This window comes from Mastigoproctus giganteus, chromosome 8 (genome assembly GCF_048544385.1).
Source record: "Mastigoproctus giganteus isolate SK-2022 chromosome 8, ASM4854438v1, whole genome shotgun sequence".
NCBI classification, from domain to species: Eukaryota; Metazoa; Arthropoda; class Arachnida; order Uropygi; family Thelyphonidae; genus Mastigoproctus; species Mastigoproctus giganteus.
In genome coordinates this window covers 154,052,929-154,069,837 of record NC_143582.1, presented here as the reverse complement: position 1 = coordinate 154,069,837, position 16,909 = coordinate 154,052,929, and the positions used below count along the sequence as shown (strand labels likewise).

General features: G+C 38.2%; 1 protein-coding gene across 1 annotated transcript in view; it reads left to right on the top strand.

Annotated features, from left to right (window-relative positions):
• The window catches only part of Sf3a1 (splicing factor 3a subunit 1), a 346,050-nt gene that overhangs the window by 260,304 nt on the left and 68,837 nt on the right, over positions 1-16,909 (top strand). The window contains exon 17 of the mRNA XM_090379835.1: positions 12,339-12,724. Within this exon, the coding sequence (XP_090235961.1) occupies positions 12,339-12,724 (386 nt within the window). The remainder of the gene's footprint in view (positions 1-12,338; positions 12,725-16,909) is intronic.

Genomic DNA, 16,909 nt, shown 5'->3' with positions numbered 1-16,909 from the left:
CATGGTCTTTAATTTCGCTCAAAGCGTTTCACAATTTCGTATTTTTTCTCTATCGACAGAAGAGGACTGGCCATAAGCCTTATGGGGGAAACCACGGTGGGCCGGAGGCCGGTGTGATTTGGCCATAAACCGTAGTATGAGGCCACTATAAATTTTCCCAGGTAAGAATTTTTGACTCAGTCCGCCTCTGTTTATCGATATATTGCTTTTTTTTTTTTTTCTCTCTCTGAATCTGCAGTGTCTTAGCCAGGACGCTTCCTTTTCACACCTTTTAAGTATTTTACTCATTTTTAGGGAATAAAGCACAATTACAAAACGAGGAGGCACGCTTGATACACATAAACAAAGCTGCGCGCGTGTAGCAACTGAATAAACAACACCGTAAAGGCCGAGATACACTATTAATTAACACCTCACATTTTACTAAAGCACATTTCTGGAGGTTACTACCATAAAACAATAAAAACAATTTCCAGTTGCGTTTCTGCTAGTGGAATCTGTTATAAACTGGTAGTAAACTCGATCTAATTGCATTTGCGATTATACCGATAGCTGGAATTGTGTTGGTTTTTACGTTATTATGGTGAAATGTGTTTCCCCTTCACTGATATAAAACACATAAATACATTTTCAGACTCTTCTTCATTGCTATCGTGTTGCGTTCAGTTGGGGTGATTCCGCGTTTGACTGCCATTTCTTGTAAACACAAAGGCGAATCGTGTATAAGCGAATTCGGTTCGTGTTATATAAGATATCGTTCCTCTATTTATAAATCGTGTATGATCGAATTCGTGTAATGCAAACACATGCTATACGAGGACCGACTGTACTTGTTATTACCTCTACTTTCACGAATGTCTTCGACAAGTACATTAGGCATAACCAGGATAGGCTGGCAGGATATTTTGAAAGGGGTAACAGGAAAAAATATCCCATTTTCTTCTTATTATTATAATACTTAAGATTATTTAAGTATTATTATTAAGATTATTATAATACTTAAATCTTTGATTATAATTTATGATTTTTTGCAAATTTTAATCTGTGATTTTGACATTATTAAACTGTGATTATTGTCAGTAATGTGGTTTTTGTGAACTGATTGTATACTATTAGTATATATATAAAAGTGTGTGTTATTTATTCATTAATATGAAGGAAAACATTAACATTATCATATACTGTACACATGCGAGAGAGAAGGTCATTCGATTCCAAGTACCATCGAAGATGGTACTTGGAATCGATTGACCTTCTCTCTCACGTGTATTCAGTGCGGCTTCCGAAGGAACAGGTACACTCTGGACCACATAATTAGACTAGAAACATCAATTCGAGATGTTTTCCTAAAAGGTGTCCACCTGGTGTCCATATTTTTTAACATGGAGAAAGCGTATGACACAACTTGTAAATTTTAAGAGACCTGTACAAACTCGGTCTAAGGGGTCACCTTCCCATTTTTATAACAAACTTTTTAATCCGTCGCCTGTTCCAAGTTAGAACAGGATCCACCTTCTCTCGCTACTTTTGCCAAAAGGAGAGCATACCATAAGGATCTGTTTTAAGTGTTATGCTTTTTGCCATCAACGTGAAATCCATTACTGAAAACTTCCTCCAACCATAAACAGTGCCCTCTGTGTTGATGATTTCAGTATATTCTCCCAGTCATGCAACATGAAGATTATCAAGAGACAGCTGCGACAAGCCATTGATCACCTAAACTCCTGGGCATTGGCGAATGCCTTCAGGTTCTCACCGGAGAAGACCGTTTGCGTCCATTTTTGCCACAAGCTTAACCTTCACTCCAAACCTGGATTAAGACTTGGACAAAGCACCATTCCAATAGTAGCAGAGGCAAAATTCTTGGGACTTGTGCAATAAAAAGTTGACATTCCTCCAACATATTCATCAACTATGCACCAAGTGTACAAGAGGGTTGAACCATTCTCTGTGCTCTCTCTTCTACATCTTGGGGAGGCAGACCGGTGCACTTGTTCAATCAAAATGAGATTATGGGTCTCAGGTGTATACGTCTGCCAGAAATAGCATCCTTCGATGGCTTGACCCTGTTAACCATCAGGCTATCTGTATTGCTACTGGAGCTTTCATAACATCTCTTGTCCAAAGTCTTTATGTTGAAGCTAATGAACCATCTTTGTCCCTTTGCTGAAAACAGTTGTCTCTGCTGTATGCTGTCAAGCTGAAATCCCTGCCAGACCATCCCACATGGACATCCATTTTTGAGCCACGCTGGGAAAATCTGTACAACACTTGTAAGATGGCCAATCATGCATTCAGTATTCATATCCAAGGTCTATTCAGAAATTTGCACATCAAAGTAGTCAATGTTACCCCATCACCTAGGCAATCCCCTTCCACCCTGGCATGCTTGTGTCCCACCTGCAACTTCTCTTTTAGCAACTGCGGGAAAGATAATACTCCATCTGATATATATCTGCAACTCTTCTCAGCCCACCGATCTGAACATTCTGACTTCTTGCCAGTCTTCACAGATGGTTTGAAGTCAGAGGTGTCTGGCTTCCCAGATGCTACGATATCTGAGCAAATCCCTGCTGAATGCAGCATATTCACTGCAGAGTTGCAGCCTTGGATCACATACAAATACACCACCGACAAAAATGCATTATATATACTGATTCTCTTAGTTCATTACAGGCTTTGTCATCGATGAGGCACAGTCCTCATCCAGTCCTGTCCTGGGTACAGCAGAGGATACATTCCCATTTTGAATTGGAATTTGATATTCACTTCTGCTGGATCCCTTAGCCACATTGGGATCCAGCCACAACTGATGGCCAGTTTGCTAACTGGAGACAGGCAATAAAATTGACAGCATTCTTTAAAAATATTCTGAAGTAAATGGTAAAGCTGTACAATTTTTTGTGAAAACGACAAATAAAACCATTACAAAACGCTTTTTTGTTATGAGATAAACTGTTGTTTTTTTTTTGCCTTTTATAATCCATTGGTGTCTCCCATACAAGATTCCAACAGTAGTCTGCTATTTAGACTCCATTTTACATAGTATCTTTTTCCATTTGAAAAATATCATGGTGAAACCTTTCGATCTGTTCATTGGAAACTGCTCCCAAGTTTTCAGGGGAAAAAAGTCTAAATATGAATGTAGGAAATGAAGCTTTAATGACAGGTCTTGGTTTTCAGTCATTAACCTACGATATTTGAAAGCTGGGGGTAATGACAACTTTTTAAGCACATATCTGAGTTTTTGAACAGATTTCCTACAAGAATATGTCGAAATTATTTCAGGGAAGAAATTGATGCCAACCAGTGTAATCAATCTGAAATATCTCTATCATAATATCACCATGAATTTGTTTCCCAGTGAATCCTTTTCATGCTTAAATATTGGTTTTTGTTGGCATGACTTTTTTAAATCTAAAATATAATAATAATATGTAAGATATTACTTCAAAAGGTTGATTACATGTACATAAAATTTTGTAATTTAATATCATTAAGTTTTTATTCAAATAATGAAATATATCGTGGGCCAGAAACTTAAAATTTCCCTTCAGATTTGAGCATTTTATCACTACATAATGCGATATTTTTAATTGTACATTACTTTGAAGGTGTTCTTTAAATTCTTAAATGTATCATTCATTGCAGAAAAGAATGAAAAAAAAAAAAAAAAAAAAAAAATGAATTAGCATTAGCAGAGGCATTTGATGCAAGAAAGCAAGCTTATGCAGCATCAGCCAAAAAAAAAAAAAACCCACTTCCACTTCACCCCTCTGTTCGTTCAAAATACCTGTCCAGCTGAGCCTTAAACTTATTTAGGCTATCAACCTCCACCACAAGGGATGGAAGTCTGTTCCACCAACCAACCACCCGCTGGCTAAAGGCAAATTTCCGCACGTCTATCCTACATCTGTCTTTCCTCAATTTGAATTTATGCCCTCTCAGGTGATTTTTCTGAGCTAGAGGAAGAATCCCATCAGCATTGAGCATGCTTAAACCATTCAAGGCTTTATACACCTCTATCAGATCACCTCGCTGGTGCCTAGTCTCCAGACACTGTAATTTGCAAAACTTAAGCCTTTCTTCGTAAGAGCACCCCTTTGTTCCATTCACTAATCTTGTTGCCCTTCTCTGTACTCGTTCCAGCAGCTCTACATCCTTCTTGAAATGAGGCCTCCAGACCTGTATACAGTACTCTAGGTGTGGCCTGACCATCGCCTTATACAATGGAATAATCACCTCCTTATCCCTGCTGGAAAAATTCCTATATATCATTGACAATACTCCATGAGCTACTCTTGCAGCCCGTCTGCATTGCTCAGAGAACTTCATATCTGCCTGCACAACCACCCCCAAGTCCCTTTCATTCTCTACCACTGTCAGTGTAGTACCACAGAGTTGATACGTTGCTCTGGGGTTGCTGTTTCCCATGTGTAGTACTTTACATTTGTCAATGTTAAACTTCATTTGCCACCTCTCAGCCCATCTGCTCAACCTTTCCAGATCCTGTTGCAGCAGCATAGTGTCAGTAGTGTCCTTGACAACCCTGCCAACCTTTGTATCGTCTGCAAACTTGGACATTAAGCCCGATATACCATCATCAATATCATTTATAAATACAGAAAACAATAATGGACCCAACACTGAGCCCTGAGGGACTCCACTAATAACATCAGTCCACGATGAGCAGTGTCCATTGATTACCACTCTCTGTCTTCTCCCCCTCAACCACCCATTTATCCATAGCAGCAATTTGCCTCCAATGTCACACTGCTCCAATTTGTGTAGCAGTCTTCCATGTGCAACAGTATCAAAAGCCTTTCTAAGATCCAAGTATATAATATCAAAGTTATTCCCTGCATCCAGTTCTTTTGTGACTGCATCATAGTATCCAATCAAGTTGGTCAGGCAAGACTTCCCCTTAACAAAACCATGCTGTGTCTGAGCTATAACTGAAGTCTTGTCTAAATGATCCTGCAGTGCTTCTTTAACCAGTGCCTCCATTAATTTTCCTGGAACAGAAGTTAAGCTCACAGGTCTATAATTACTTGTGTCAGCCTTTGATCCTCCTTTGTGAATTGGGGTCACATTTGCACATTTCCAGTCTATGGGTACCTCCCCTGAGTCCAAGGAAGCTCTCATAATTATGGCTAAGGGTTTGCTTACTTCCTTTGCTGCCTCCTTTAATATAACTGGATAGATCCCATCCACCCCGGGTTACTTTCTTGTGTTTATCTTCAACAGTTTCTCCTCCACTTTACTCCCAGTTATTTCAAGATTCTGTAGCTTACTGCTAGAGTTGAATACACCTCTGGCATTCCCCTCGCTGAATAACTCCTCATGTGTGAATGTCGATGCAAAATATTCATTTAGTTTGTTAGCTACCTGAGCAGGATCACAACACTTGACCCATCAATATCAAGTGGACCAATCTGATTCATCCCCTTCCTTCTAGAGTTTACATAAGTAAAGAACTCTTTGCTGTTTTTCTTTGCATCCCTTGCCAAGGATTTCTCGTAATCTGCCTTCGCCTGCCTAACCTCTTTTGTAACTTGGTTGCATATCAACTTGTATCTATCATAGGCTTCTGTGTCATGTGTTAATTTGTATGTATCCCATGCATTTTTCTTCTCTGCCATATGCCTCATTAGTTCATCTGACATCCATTTTGGCCTAAACCTTGAACAATATTTCTTAGTTGGTATGTAAAGCCAGTAGCTTCCAAGATAAGTTCTTTGAATGCTTCCCATTTTGAATTTGCTGTTGGTAACATCATCAGTTGGTCCCACTGTATAGAATTTAAATACTGTCTCAGTCCATCGTAGTCGCCTTTACGGAAGCAATAACCCTTCCCTTTACCCCTAATGGTAGTTACCTTTTTGAGTAAATCCCACTTCAGCACACTGTGATCACTGCCACCTAGTGGTTCATTTATCTGCAGATTCTTAATGCATGAAGAATCACTGCTGATAATCAAATCAAGAGTATTACTCCCTCTAGTTGCCTCCCGAACATGCTGATGTAGAAAACAATCATCCAATAAATCCACGAAAGCCCTGCTAGTGTGTGAGTAACCAGCCCCCAAATTCCAGTCAATATCTGGGAAATTAAAATCTCCCATTATAAGACACTCTGATTTACTGGCCCACTCTATTTCCCTGTACAGTTCCTTATTATACTCATCAGAGTCATTAGGCCTATAGCACACTCCTACTCTCAATTTTGATTTCCCAATGTTTATGTCACAACAAACTGACTCCACACTGCACTGTCCAGCGATGTCGACTGGCTTCACTTCCTTGGTTTTTATGTGTTTCTTAACTAATAGCATAACCCCTCCCCCCTTCCTATCCTGTCTATCCTTTCTGTAGACGTTGTACTCCCCAAATTGCAGTTCTGCATCCCTTATATCTGTGTGACACCACGTCTCTGATATCCCAACAATATCTGCCTTCGATGTTTTGAGCAATACCTCAAATTCATCAAATTTATTTACTAAACTCCTAGCATTGGTGTACACGCAAGTATACCTGCACCTGGGCCCCGAGTGCCAAGCGAGTGATCTAGCGATTTACAAAGCGAATTTGAAAGCGTTTTTCTTAAGAGAAGTTGTTAAAGAGATTTTCAAAGGCTTTACTTTCAAAGTTATTTATTTTCTGGCTCTTGTTAAATAAAGAAGGAAGCCTCCTACAAGAAAGGAAAGACACCTTTCTTTTGTACATATAACTACTTTTATCACCTTTATCGCTAACCTTTATCGCTTGGTCACTGGTGGCACCGCTCCTGCCTCCACGTGGCGGGGCCGGTAACCTGGGGGATAAATCAACCCTCGGGGCTAAAAGGAGCAGTAATGGAAACCAATGAATTTCCACGTATAAAGCCCAAGGGTGCTCAATATGACAATCATGAACCCGACCATGACTTCTCTACCTCGAAGAGAATGAAAAAAGATGCAGGCAGACAGGAATCACCAGCCTTTCTAATTATCCACTCTCTGTCGGCACAGCCTGTTAGCAAGCTCTCCCCTTTCATAATCCAACGATGTCTGGAACATGCAGCAGCATCACCAAAAATGGTGAAACGTCTCCAATCCGTGGACTTGCTAATAGAGACTTCTCTCCCAAGACATTCTATACAACTATTGAAACTCACCACTTTAAGCGGAATTCCAATACAAGTCACTCCACATAACACCCTGAATTCGTCCAAGGGAGTGATTACTGAGTGGGATCTACTGAACGTGTCCGAAGAAGAAATAGTACAGGAACTGAAGACACAAAATGTAACTCAAGCAAAAAGAATCATGATACGAAAAGATGGTACCTTAGTCCCTACACGTAACATAATTCTAACTTTCAATTCACCGAATCTACCAGCATCAGTCAAAGCAGGTTACTTAAATTGCCGTGTTCGACCCTTTATCCCAAATCCCCTAAGATGCTACAAATGCCAGAAATTTGGTCACTCCCAGACAGCATGCCATGGCGTTTCAACATGTCCAAACTGTGGCTCCACAACTCATGCCCAGTCAGAATGCAAAGCACAAACTCCGCAGTGTCCTAATTGCAGGGGAAGCCATCCAGCATACTCTAAAGAATGTGATCTCTGGAAAATAGGCAAAAAAATACAAAAATATAAAACTGACAAAGTCTCCTATCAAGAAGCTAGGAAACAAATTAAACTAATCATGCCAAATACCTCATATGCCACGGCTATGCACTCTCACCAATCAGTAGCTTGTCAGACGGAAGTGTCACTCTCTCCGGATAAATCGATCGCAGACTGGGCTCGATCAGTTCTATCTACCCAGCCTACATCAAAGCCAAACACAGTAGATCAAAGTATGAATACGCCTCTCTCAGTTCCAACCCAAATCATAACCCACGGTAAAGCAACAGAAAAACTGCAAAAATCGGATCCTGTTGAGGTTAATCAACCACCCTCAACAAGGATGGATACCAAGACCTTCTTGAATTACATGCAGATGGTGAAATGGAAGATAACAATGATTCAACACGCCCCAACTTTCCCAGAAAAGAAAAACCTAAGCTAGATCGTCACAAACAACCCATTTATAAAAAACAGTCAGATTCATCTTCCTCCTACAAATCCAAGTAATGGAACAGATCATCCAATGGAACTGTAGAGGCCTTCGCTGTAACATTGATGATGTCCATGAATTAATTCAACACTACAGACCTCTTGCAATGTGCTTGCAGGAAACCAATTTGACACCTCAGATATCAATCAAAATCAAAAATTATACCATGTTCAGACAAGACAGAGCCGGCCCTAACAGTGCTCATGGAGGAGTAGCAATACTCGTGGATTCAAGAATCCCCTCCAGACGCATCCATTTACATACCGCTTTAGAAGCTGTTGCCACTCGCATTGTAAATGGTATTACACTGACATTAGTTTCAATCTATCTTCCGCCAAATCATCAATATACTATTCAGGAAATCGAAGATCTTGTTTTGCAGTTACCATCTCCATTTTGTATACTAGGAGACTTTAATGCTCACCACCCAATATGGGGTTCCCCTATATCAGACAGACGAGGGAAGCTTATAGAAATGTTGATAGACAGGCTGAATTTAACTTTACTAAATACTGGCACTCCCACGTATATTCATCTCCCTTCAGGTTCAACATCTGCAATAGACCTTTCCATTTGTTCCCCAATCCTCTTTCCAAGTATAGACTGGATAACTCTAAGTGATCCTTATAGCAGCGACCATTATCCGATAATCTGCAAAATTCAAACATCTTGTTCCTTCCCAACAGAAAATTCAATTAAATGGAAATTTTCAAGAGCTGATTGGACAAAATACAGAACGCACATATCATTTGACAACCACATTATTCAGTCCTCTCCCATCGACAGTGTTACTGAGCACATCACCAATCAAATTCTGACAGCCGCATCTGCTACCATTCCACAATATCAAGTAAGAAATAGACGAAAAGCAAATTACTGGTGGAATGAAGACTGTAATCATGCGAAAAAAGAGAAAAATAAAGCGTGGAACCTTTTCCGCAAACACCCAACCACCTCCAATCTCATTAATTATAAACGTCTTAGAGCAAAAGCCCGTTTCATCAGACGTAAAGCAAAAAAAGAAAATTGGATTAAATTCGCCTCATCAGTAAATAAAAATACCGATACCAGATTAATCTGGAGAAAAATAAAATGCCTAAACAGCAAATTCCCTACTTTATCCACCCCACTACTGAACTGGAATGGACAGGAGCTTACTACTCCTACAGAAATAGCAAATGCACTGGGGATCGTATTTTCTCAGTTGTCCTCTTCTGCTGCCTATGATCAAACATTTCAAAAACTTAAAACGGTTGCAGAGAAATCCAGACTAAATTTCACTGGAAATTCCGCTTTATATTATAATAAACCATTTACCATGCTTGAGCTGCAACAATCCCTTAATAACTCAAGAAACAGTGCTGCTGGCCCAGATGGGATATATTATGTAATGCTGCGAAATTTGGATCAGAGCTCACTCTCCTTACTGCTCATATATTTAAATCGAATTTTTTCCGAACATACCTTCCCAAGATCCTGGGGTCATTCTTATGTACTAGCAATTGCAAAGCCCGGTAAAGATCATTCTGTTCCACAAAATTATAGACCGATATCCCTTACCAGCTGTCTAAGCAAAACCCTCGAGAAAATGTTACATCGCCGTCTCACTTGGTTCCTGGAGTCCCAAAACCTGATTAAAAACAACCAATTTGGATTCCGGAAAAATCGATCTTCTTTAGATCTCATGATCAAAACTGAGGCAAACATTAGAAATGCTTTCATCAAGAAGGAACATCTCGTCATGGTTTGTCTTGACGTTGAGAAAGCCTTTGACACTACATGGCGCTTCAGCCTCTTAAAAGATCTGCATTCCCTTGGCCTGAGAGGTAATTTACCATACTTTATTAAAAATTTTCTTCATCGGAGATCCTTTCAAGTTCGTTACCGGGGAATCCTCTCTAAGATCTTTACCCAAGAAGAAGGAATTCCGCAAGGGTCGGTTCTCAGTGCCACTTTATTTTCAATGAGAATGAACCATATAATTGAACTCATTCCGAAAACTGTAGATTCGTACCTTTTCGCAGATGATCTCTCAATATCCTGTCATTCTCAAAACATGCATTATATCGAACGCCAGCTACAAATATCAATTAATCGCATCCTGACATGGATGACACAAAATGGTTATAGACTGTTCAGCCAGAAATCTGCTGCCATACACTTCTGTAACAGACGCAATATGCATCCTGAGCCCGAGCTCCACTTGAATAACCATCCTCTTCCCATAGCTAATTGTATTCATCTACTAGGATTATTTTTCGACAGCAAGTTAAACTTCCAAAAACACGTTGAGTATCTCCGAACAAACTGTCAAAAGAAACTGAACATACTCAGAGTTTTATCAGCGACAACATGGGGAGCAGATCTTCACCTATACAGAACGATAATTAGATCACGCCTGGACTACGGGGCCCCTGTTTTTGATTCTGCTAGGGAGAGTGTTTTATCTCGCCTCAATCCAATTCAACATTCAGCTCTTAGAACAGCTTTAGGTGCGTTCAGAACATCTCCAGTGCAAAGTTTATATATTGAAGCCCATGAACCTCCTCTAAATATCAGGAGAAAGATGTTGCTGTTAAACTATGCAATCAAGATCCAAAGCCAGGTTACCCATCCTAATTGGTCAATACTTCATGATCCGCTGTATATGACCCTGTATAGAAACAAACCACAGACAGTTCGGCCTGCTGGTATTAGGCTAAAACATCTAACAGAAGATTGGGATATACACTTCGATAAAATCTTGTGAGATCCTATAGATCCTGACCCTCCATGGTCCGTCATCATGCCATGTTGTGACAAGTATTTCCATCAGTGGGGTAAACACTCTCTATCAGACTTTACCGTCCGACAGCTACACATTGAACATACTCAACATTATCCTGACTTCGCAAAAATATATACAGATGGTTCGAAGTCTGATAGTGGATCGGGTGCAGCAGTTGTACTCCCTAATACCATCATTTCTCAATCTCTTCCGACAGAGTGTAGCAGCTACACAACTGAATTATATGCAATCAAGCTTGCATTAGAAAATATCTTCCATATGTCAATTCAAAAGAGCATAATATACACAGACTCGCAAGGTTCCGTATTAGCATTACAAAACAATTCCCCCCCTACTCACCCGTTATTAAAGCTCATCAAAACACAGTTGATACATCTTAGAGAGCATGAGCAAAAGGTTATCTTCTGCTGGATCCCAGGCCATAACGGAATCCCAGGGAATGAAATTGCAGATGACGCTGCCAAAAATCCATCCAGCCCAGCCCCAACAAATTCGCTAGTACCCGTCACAGATTATAAAATGAAAATACAAAGAATATGTAAAGATCAATGGACTCTTCAGTGGCAAACACAATCCCATAATAAACTACACCAAATAAAACCCTTACCAAAATTATGGGCTTCCAGCTCTATAGAAAACAGACAAGAAGAAGTAATTTTAGCCAGAACCAGAATCGGCCATACTCATTTAACCCATCTGTTTCTTCTGTCAGGAAAGGATCCTCCTCAGTGTAATCATTGTCATACACCACTCACAGTAAAACACATACTTCTGGACTGTACCCTATACAATAATGCTCGACTAATGTCTTTCAATTCTCTGTCAAATTTAAAGGAACCTTTGTCACTTAGCCATATCATAGGCGAAAATTCAAATTTCTCAGAATTCTTCTCCTTCCTAAAACGAATAGGATTATATAACCGTATTTAACTGCATCTAAATCAACAAACACAGACAGTATGCATCACTTCCATAAGTGCAATATGGCCTAAGTAGCCATTGCACTTTAAACCCAAACAACAACAACCTGCACCTGTTTCTATTCTTAGCTACCCTAACACAACCCATGTGTTTACTTGTACCGCAATGGCTCCCAGCAGTCTCTGAAATACCATGCATCTTGTTTTTCAGGCTTCTGCTCATTCTAATAGAAGCAGTGCAAGAATCTCTTTCACCTCTGCCAGTGGCTACTGTCAATCTATTGGTCTTTGTCTCCCCCCAAGCTAGCAGTTTTCCGACCCACCTAACACTGCCTCGATAGCATCAGCAAATATTCTTGCACCCTTTCTATTTAAGTGTATCCCATCCCTGTAGAAGCAATCTCTCCTGTTAGATTAATTAGATTAATGATTAGAAAAATTATTTATCTTTAGACATTTATAAAAGTATGAATTCTCATATGTTCATAAGTATTTGAAATATTTTCTCTTATGTGTAATTCTTTAGGCCTGATGAAGAAAAGGAAAGAATTGGTCCATCAAAACCTCAGTCATCAATGCCACCTCCATCCATGTCTTTAAATTCTAACTCCATTGCCATATCTACCAGCAATGTAACATCTGCATCTTCATCTGTCACAACCACACCTTCAAAATCACAAGCACCTCCCCCTCCACCTCCACCACCACCACCTCCTCCTCCTCCTCCAACTTCAGGCTTGGTGCAAAGAGTTCCCCCTCCACCACCAATGTCTGTGCCCACTCCAACTCCCATCCCAGGCATTATTCCTCCTCCTCCACCTCAGCCATTGATTCCTCCCCCACAAGGTCTTATGATAGCTCCTTTGCCTCCTCCTGGAGCACCTCCCCACTTGCAACCACCACCTATGCTTGGTAAGCATTATTTTATTTAGATATGAGCATTTTATATAATAATCATTCAATTTTATAAAATTGTTAACTTAGTATTCCTTGACTACATTAAAATATTTCTTTAGTGAACTGGATGCGCATTGATCTCTTATTATTATTCATTTATTATAATTTTATTATTATTATTTTATTTTTTATTTTATTTTTTTTTTGTACTTTGCTGAATTGATGTGTTCGGCATGAGAAAATAGTGCCATGAATTTGAGAATGTTGTTCCTCATTTCTGTGCATTCATAAGAGCTCTGGTTATTAGAAAGAAAAAAAAAAGACATCCCCCACCCACTTTTATTGCTGCATTACCTGAACCATATTTGTGCTTCATACTTCTACATGGAAACAATCTTAGAACAACAACAAAGGAGAGTAGCATTATACAAACTGGCGACATGGCACATATTATGTGGTTCTTTATTGCTCATCTATGACTAAAGATTGTGTATGCATATAAAGCAGATGTTTGTGTAAGGAGAAAAGGAAGTTGAGGAACCAGCAAATGCATTCACTAATTGGTTATTCAAGTAATCCAAAGGTACTTCATTGCAAAGATATATGCAATGACTCAAAGTTATCTGACATTCACTGAAAAAATTTATGCATCATTTGTTGTGATCAGAATTATCAAAGAACATGAATGGAAGGACATATGGAATGGTTGAGTAATGGATGTGCAATAGTTAACATGTTGTGTTCCTTTAGTCACTGAGATGGCTAAATCGAATCAAGTAAGAAGTTGATTTATTGTTCGAATTTAAGTTCACTTATTTGAGGATACAGATCCATTGAACAGAATATTCATATTCCGAAATGTATATTGCTGGCTCTTGTATGTCTTCAAACCCAATGCAAAGGAGAAGGAGCATAGCTACCAATATTTTTATTCAATTTGATTCTTTCTTTGTTTTGCCATCATAATATAGTTGGCTACAAGGAATTTCTATGTCCATCTCTTTGTAAAAAAAAAAAAAATAGTAAATCACTTTTAAAATTGAAATTTTTTAACTATTCTGCAAATTTCTGCTTATTGTCATTTACAAATTAGCTGTCAGATGTGCTGGTCAATATTGCAAAATAGAAACATGGGGTAATAGCCATATTGTGTATGACTACTTCATTGTACTTCTGTGGTGTGAAGCTAATTAACAACTTCTTTCAGTAAGATGCTAAAGAAATATGATGTAAAATTACAGATGACACACATAAAATTTTCATGTATTGGAAAATCTGAAAAATTTAATACTTTTTGCATTCTATACTATATGTATTTAGTATTTTTCGGTTTCAAATGGAAACATAATGTAATCAGACATTTGCAAAAGAAAAGCATAAAGGACAGAATGCAGTGCATGAAAGAAATGCAAAATAGGTATACCATATCATAGTGACAAAGATGTTATATGTGTTGAATGTTTGGTTGCATCATTTGTCATAAAACATAATCTTCCTCTGAGTTGTGCTGATCATGCAAGCATGTTCAGAATTATGTTTTCCAATTGTGAAATAGTAAAAAAAATACAGTTGTGGAAAAACAAAAACGTGTTAATCCAGATTTTTGGTTAAAAAAGTTATACACATTTAACTTTGGTTAAATGTGTAACTAGACTAGTAGAACAGCAGCAACTTTTGACACTTTAAAGATGTTAGAAGTAGTGAGAAGAGCCATGTCAGCACTTTCAGAATTAACATATTAAAAGCAATCACAAGTGAGTGTCACTTGACTATAAAGAATTCCAAATCACAAACTGCTGGTGAAAGATCCTAAACTGGCTAATCAAACTGATAATATGAGGCATGTTATCCTCTCAAAACATTTCCCTTCAATCCAGTGTACCTCATATCCAGAGGTTATTACTCCTAGGTATGTTAAAGAATGTTGTGTGTAAATTTATTATACTAGCATTTTTTAAATCTTCATTTCTGTTAGGAAATTGATTTCCATAGCAGACTAAACCAGAAGGATGATTTTGACTCAGTCATCAAGCATTTTTTCTGCTAAGGTCATGGGAGAAGATTCTGTCCTTTTGTTCATTGAGGAAATACTTTATTGATGTGTATGACTATAAGGTGCATATGTTTCTATTGGAAAATATCTTTATAAATTCTGAATTACTACAAATTTCATTAGTTGGCAGTGCATTTGTGCCCCCTCATGTGTGTCAGCACCTACACACACATGGGGGGTGCAAATTCAAATTGAAGGGCAGTGTGGACAGTGAGGAAGGAAGATGTGCAGAAGTTAGCCAGTGGGTGGTTAATTGCTGGAATAAACTTCCATCTGTTGTTGTGCAAGTTGATAGATTAAATAAATTCAAGGAAGCGCTAGACAAACTATTGGAGAGAATGAATAAGCGAAATGGGAAGTGTAGTCCCCCCCCCCACACACACTGATTCTGTATAAGCTTGCACATCATTTGCCATTATTAATGATAATGCAACAGTGTTTTTGTGAACCAGTTTCCAGTACTTCTTGACATTGTTAAAAATGCAGTAGTTTCAGTGTGAAAACCTACCTGATGTTATGATGAAAGCAGAACAACTTGATGTTCAGTAGTCCTTAGTTGGGGAAACCGACAAAAGGAACCTTGAAATATAACAAATTGTCTCAAGTCATGCTTGGCATTTTAACAATCCTTTGTATGAATGTTGAATATGAGACAATATTTAGCCAGGTTGGAAAAAGAAAAACTGAGTTCAGATCTCCCTGTGGTGACACTTTTGAAATGTTCCTGACAGCCAAATCTAGTTAGCAGGGCCATTATTATGAATAAAACTTTGACTCCCCATTTCTGAATAGTACAAATTGGGCAACAGTATCTTTCTTGAAGCAGTCAAAATCAGATGATGTGTAGCAGAAAATCCAAACAGAAATCCACAGGCAAAAAAATCCTAGCATTTTGTATTGAGAAATAATCTGTGTTTTCATGTAAAACATGTATGTTTTCAGTGAAATGTAATTTCTGGTGCCGTGTGGACTTCTAAAAAAAAATAATAATAATTTTTCCATAATATATACTGGTGTTTTTTTTTTTTTTTTTTTTTCAAAGAAATGCTTTTTACAAATGGTGTGTGTGTGTGCATGCTTTGGACAAAACAATCTCCTCTCTTTGGACCAAAACAGGCAAAAATCCTCCTACTTATAGTTACGTTCATCTTTTTGAGAGTCAAAAGTCAGCAATGATTAAGAATATTTGTAATATTCTTATACCAGGAAAGGTTTGAAGTCTGGGTTATTCCCCAATAATTTTGTGTTCTTGTTAGAAATATGAGTGTTATTGAAGATGAGTATCTGACCATCAAATTCTTTTTTTTTTTTTTTTCTGAAAAATAAGACACGGCTGGGTTTTAAGATTGCAGTTGTTGACATTTTTTCTTTTCAACCATTTATTATACCTCAACTAAGATGGAAAATGATATAAAGTAACAAAAATAAGTGTACGATCAGAATTTGTGTAGACCAGACACTAGTCACAGGGTCACATATTTTCTGCAAATATTACTTTAAAAACATATATGAGTATATTGATCTGTAGCTAAATTAAATAATTTTTATTTATCTTTATAGGCTTGTGTGGTCTGTCTGAAATAGTAGAATTCCACTTTACATTTTTGTAATTGTGTAAAAGAATGAAAGTTATTAACTAGTATAGCTGTTTGCTCTCTCCGTGTCCATAAATAATTACATTTAAGTTTAAGAAATGTTATTATGGGACAAGTCAGTTAAGCCAAATTTTCAACAGCTGGCTGATTTTGTTTAGGTCTTCAAATATGTCAAATATTTTTTGTTTACCATCTTTCATGGCAGTGTTGACTGGAACTTGTGGGTTGGTCACTTACAGACTAGCAAGACTTTGTGGACTAATTGACTAACTGTTCTCAAAAAGCAGCACATTAGAGAGGCAACAAGAGGGAAAATAGTCTTGTTCTGATTATGAGCAATGATTATTCATGCATTAAGAATCTGCAGATAAAAGAACCACTAGGTGGCAGTGATCACAGTGTATTGATTTGGGATTTACTTAAAGATGTAACTACCATCAAGTGTGGGGGGGGGGAGATTTGTTTTCGTAAATGTGACTGATGATGTTACCTTTACAGACCAACTGATGATGTTACCATCAGCAAATTCTAAATGGGAAGCATTCAGGAAAT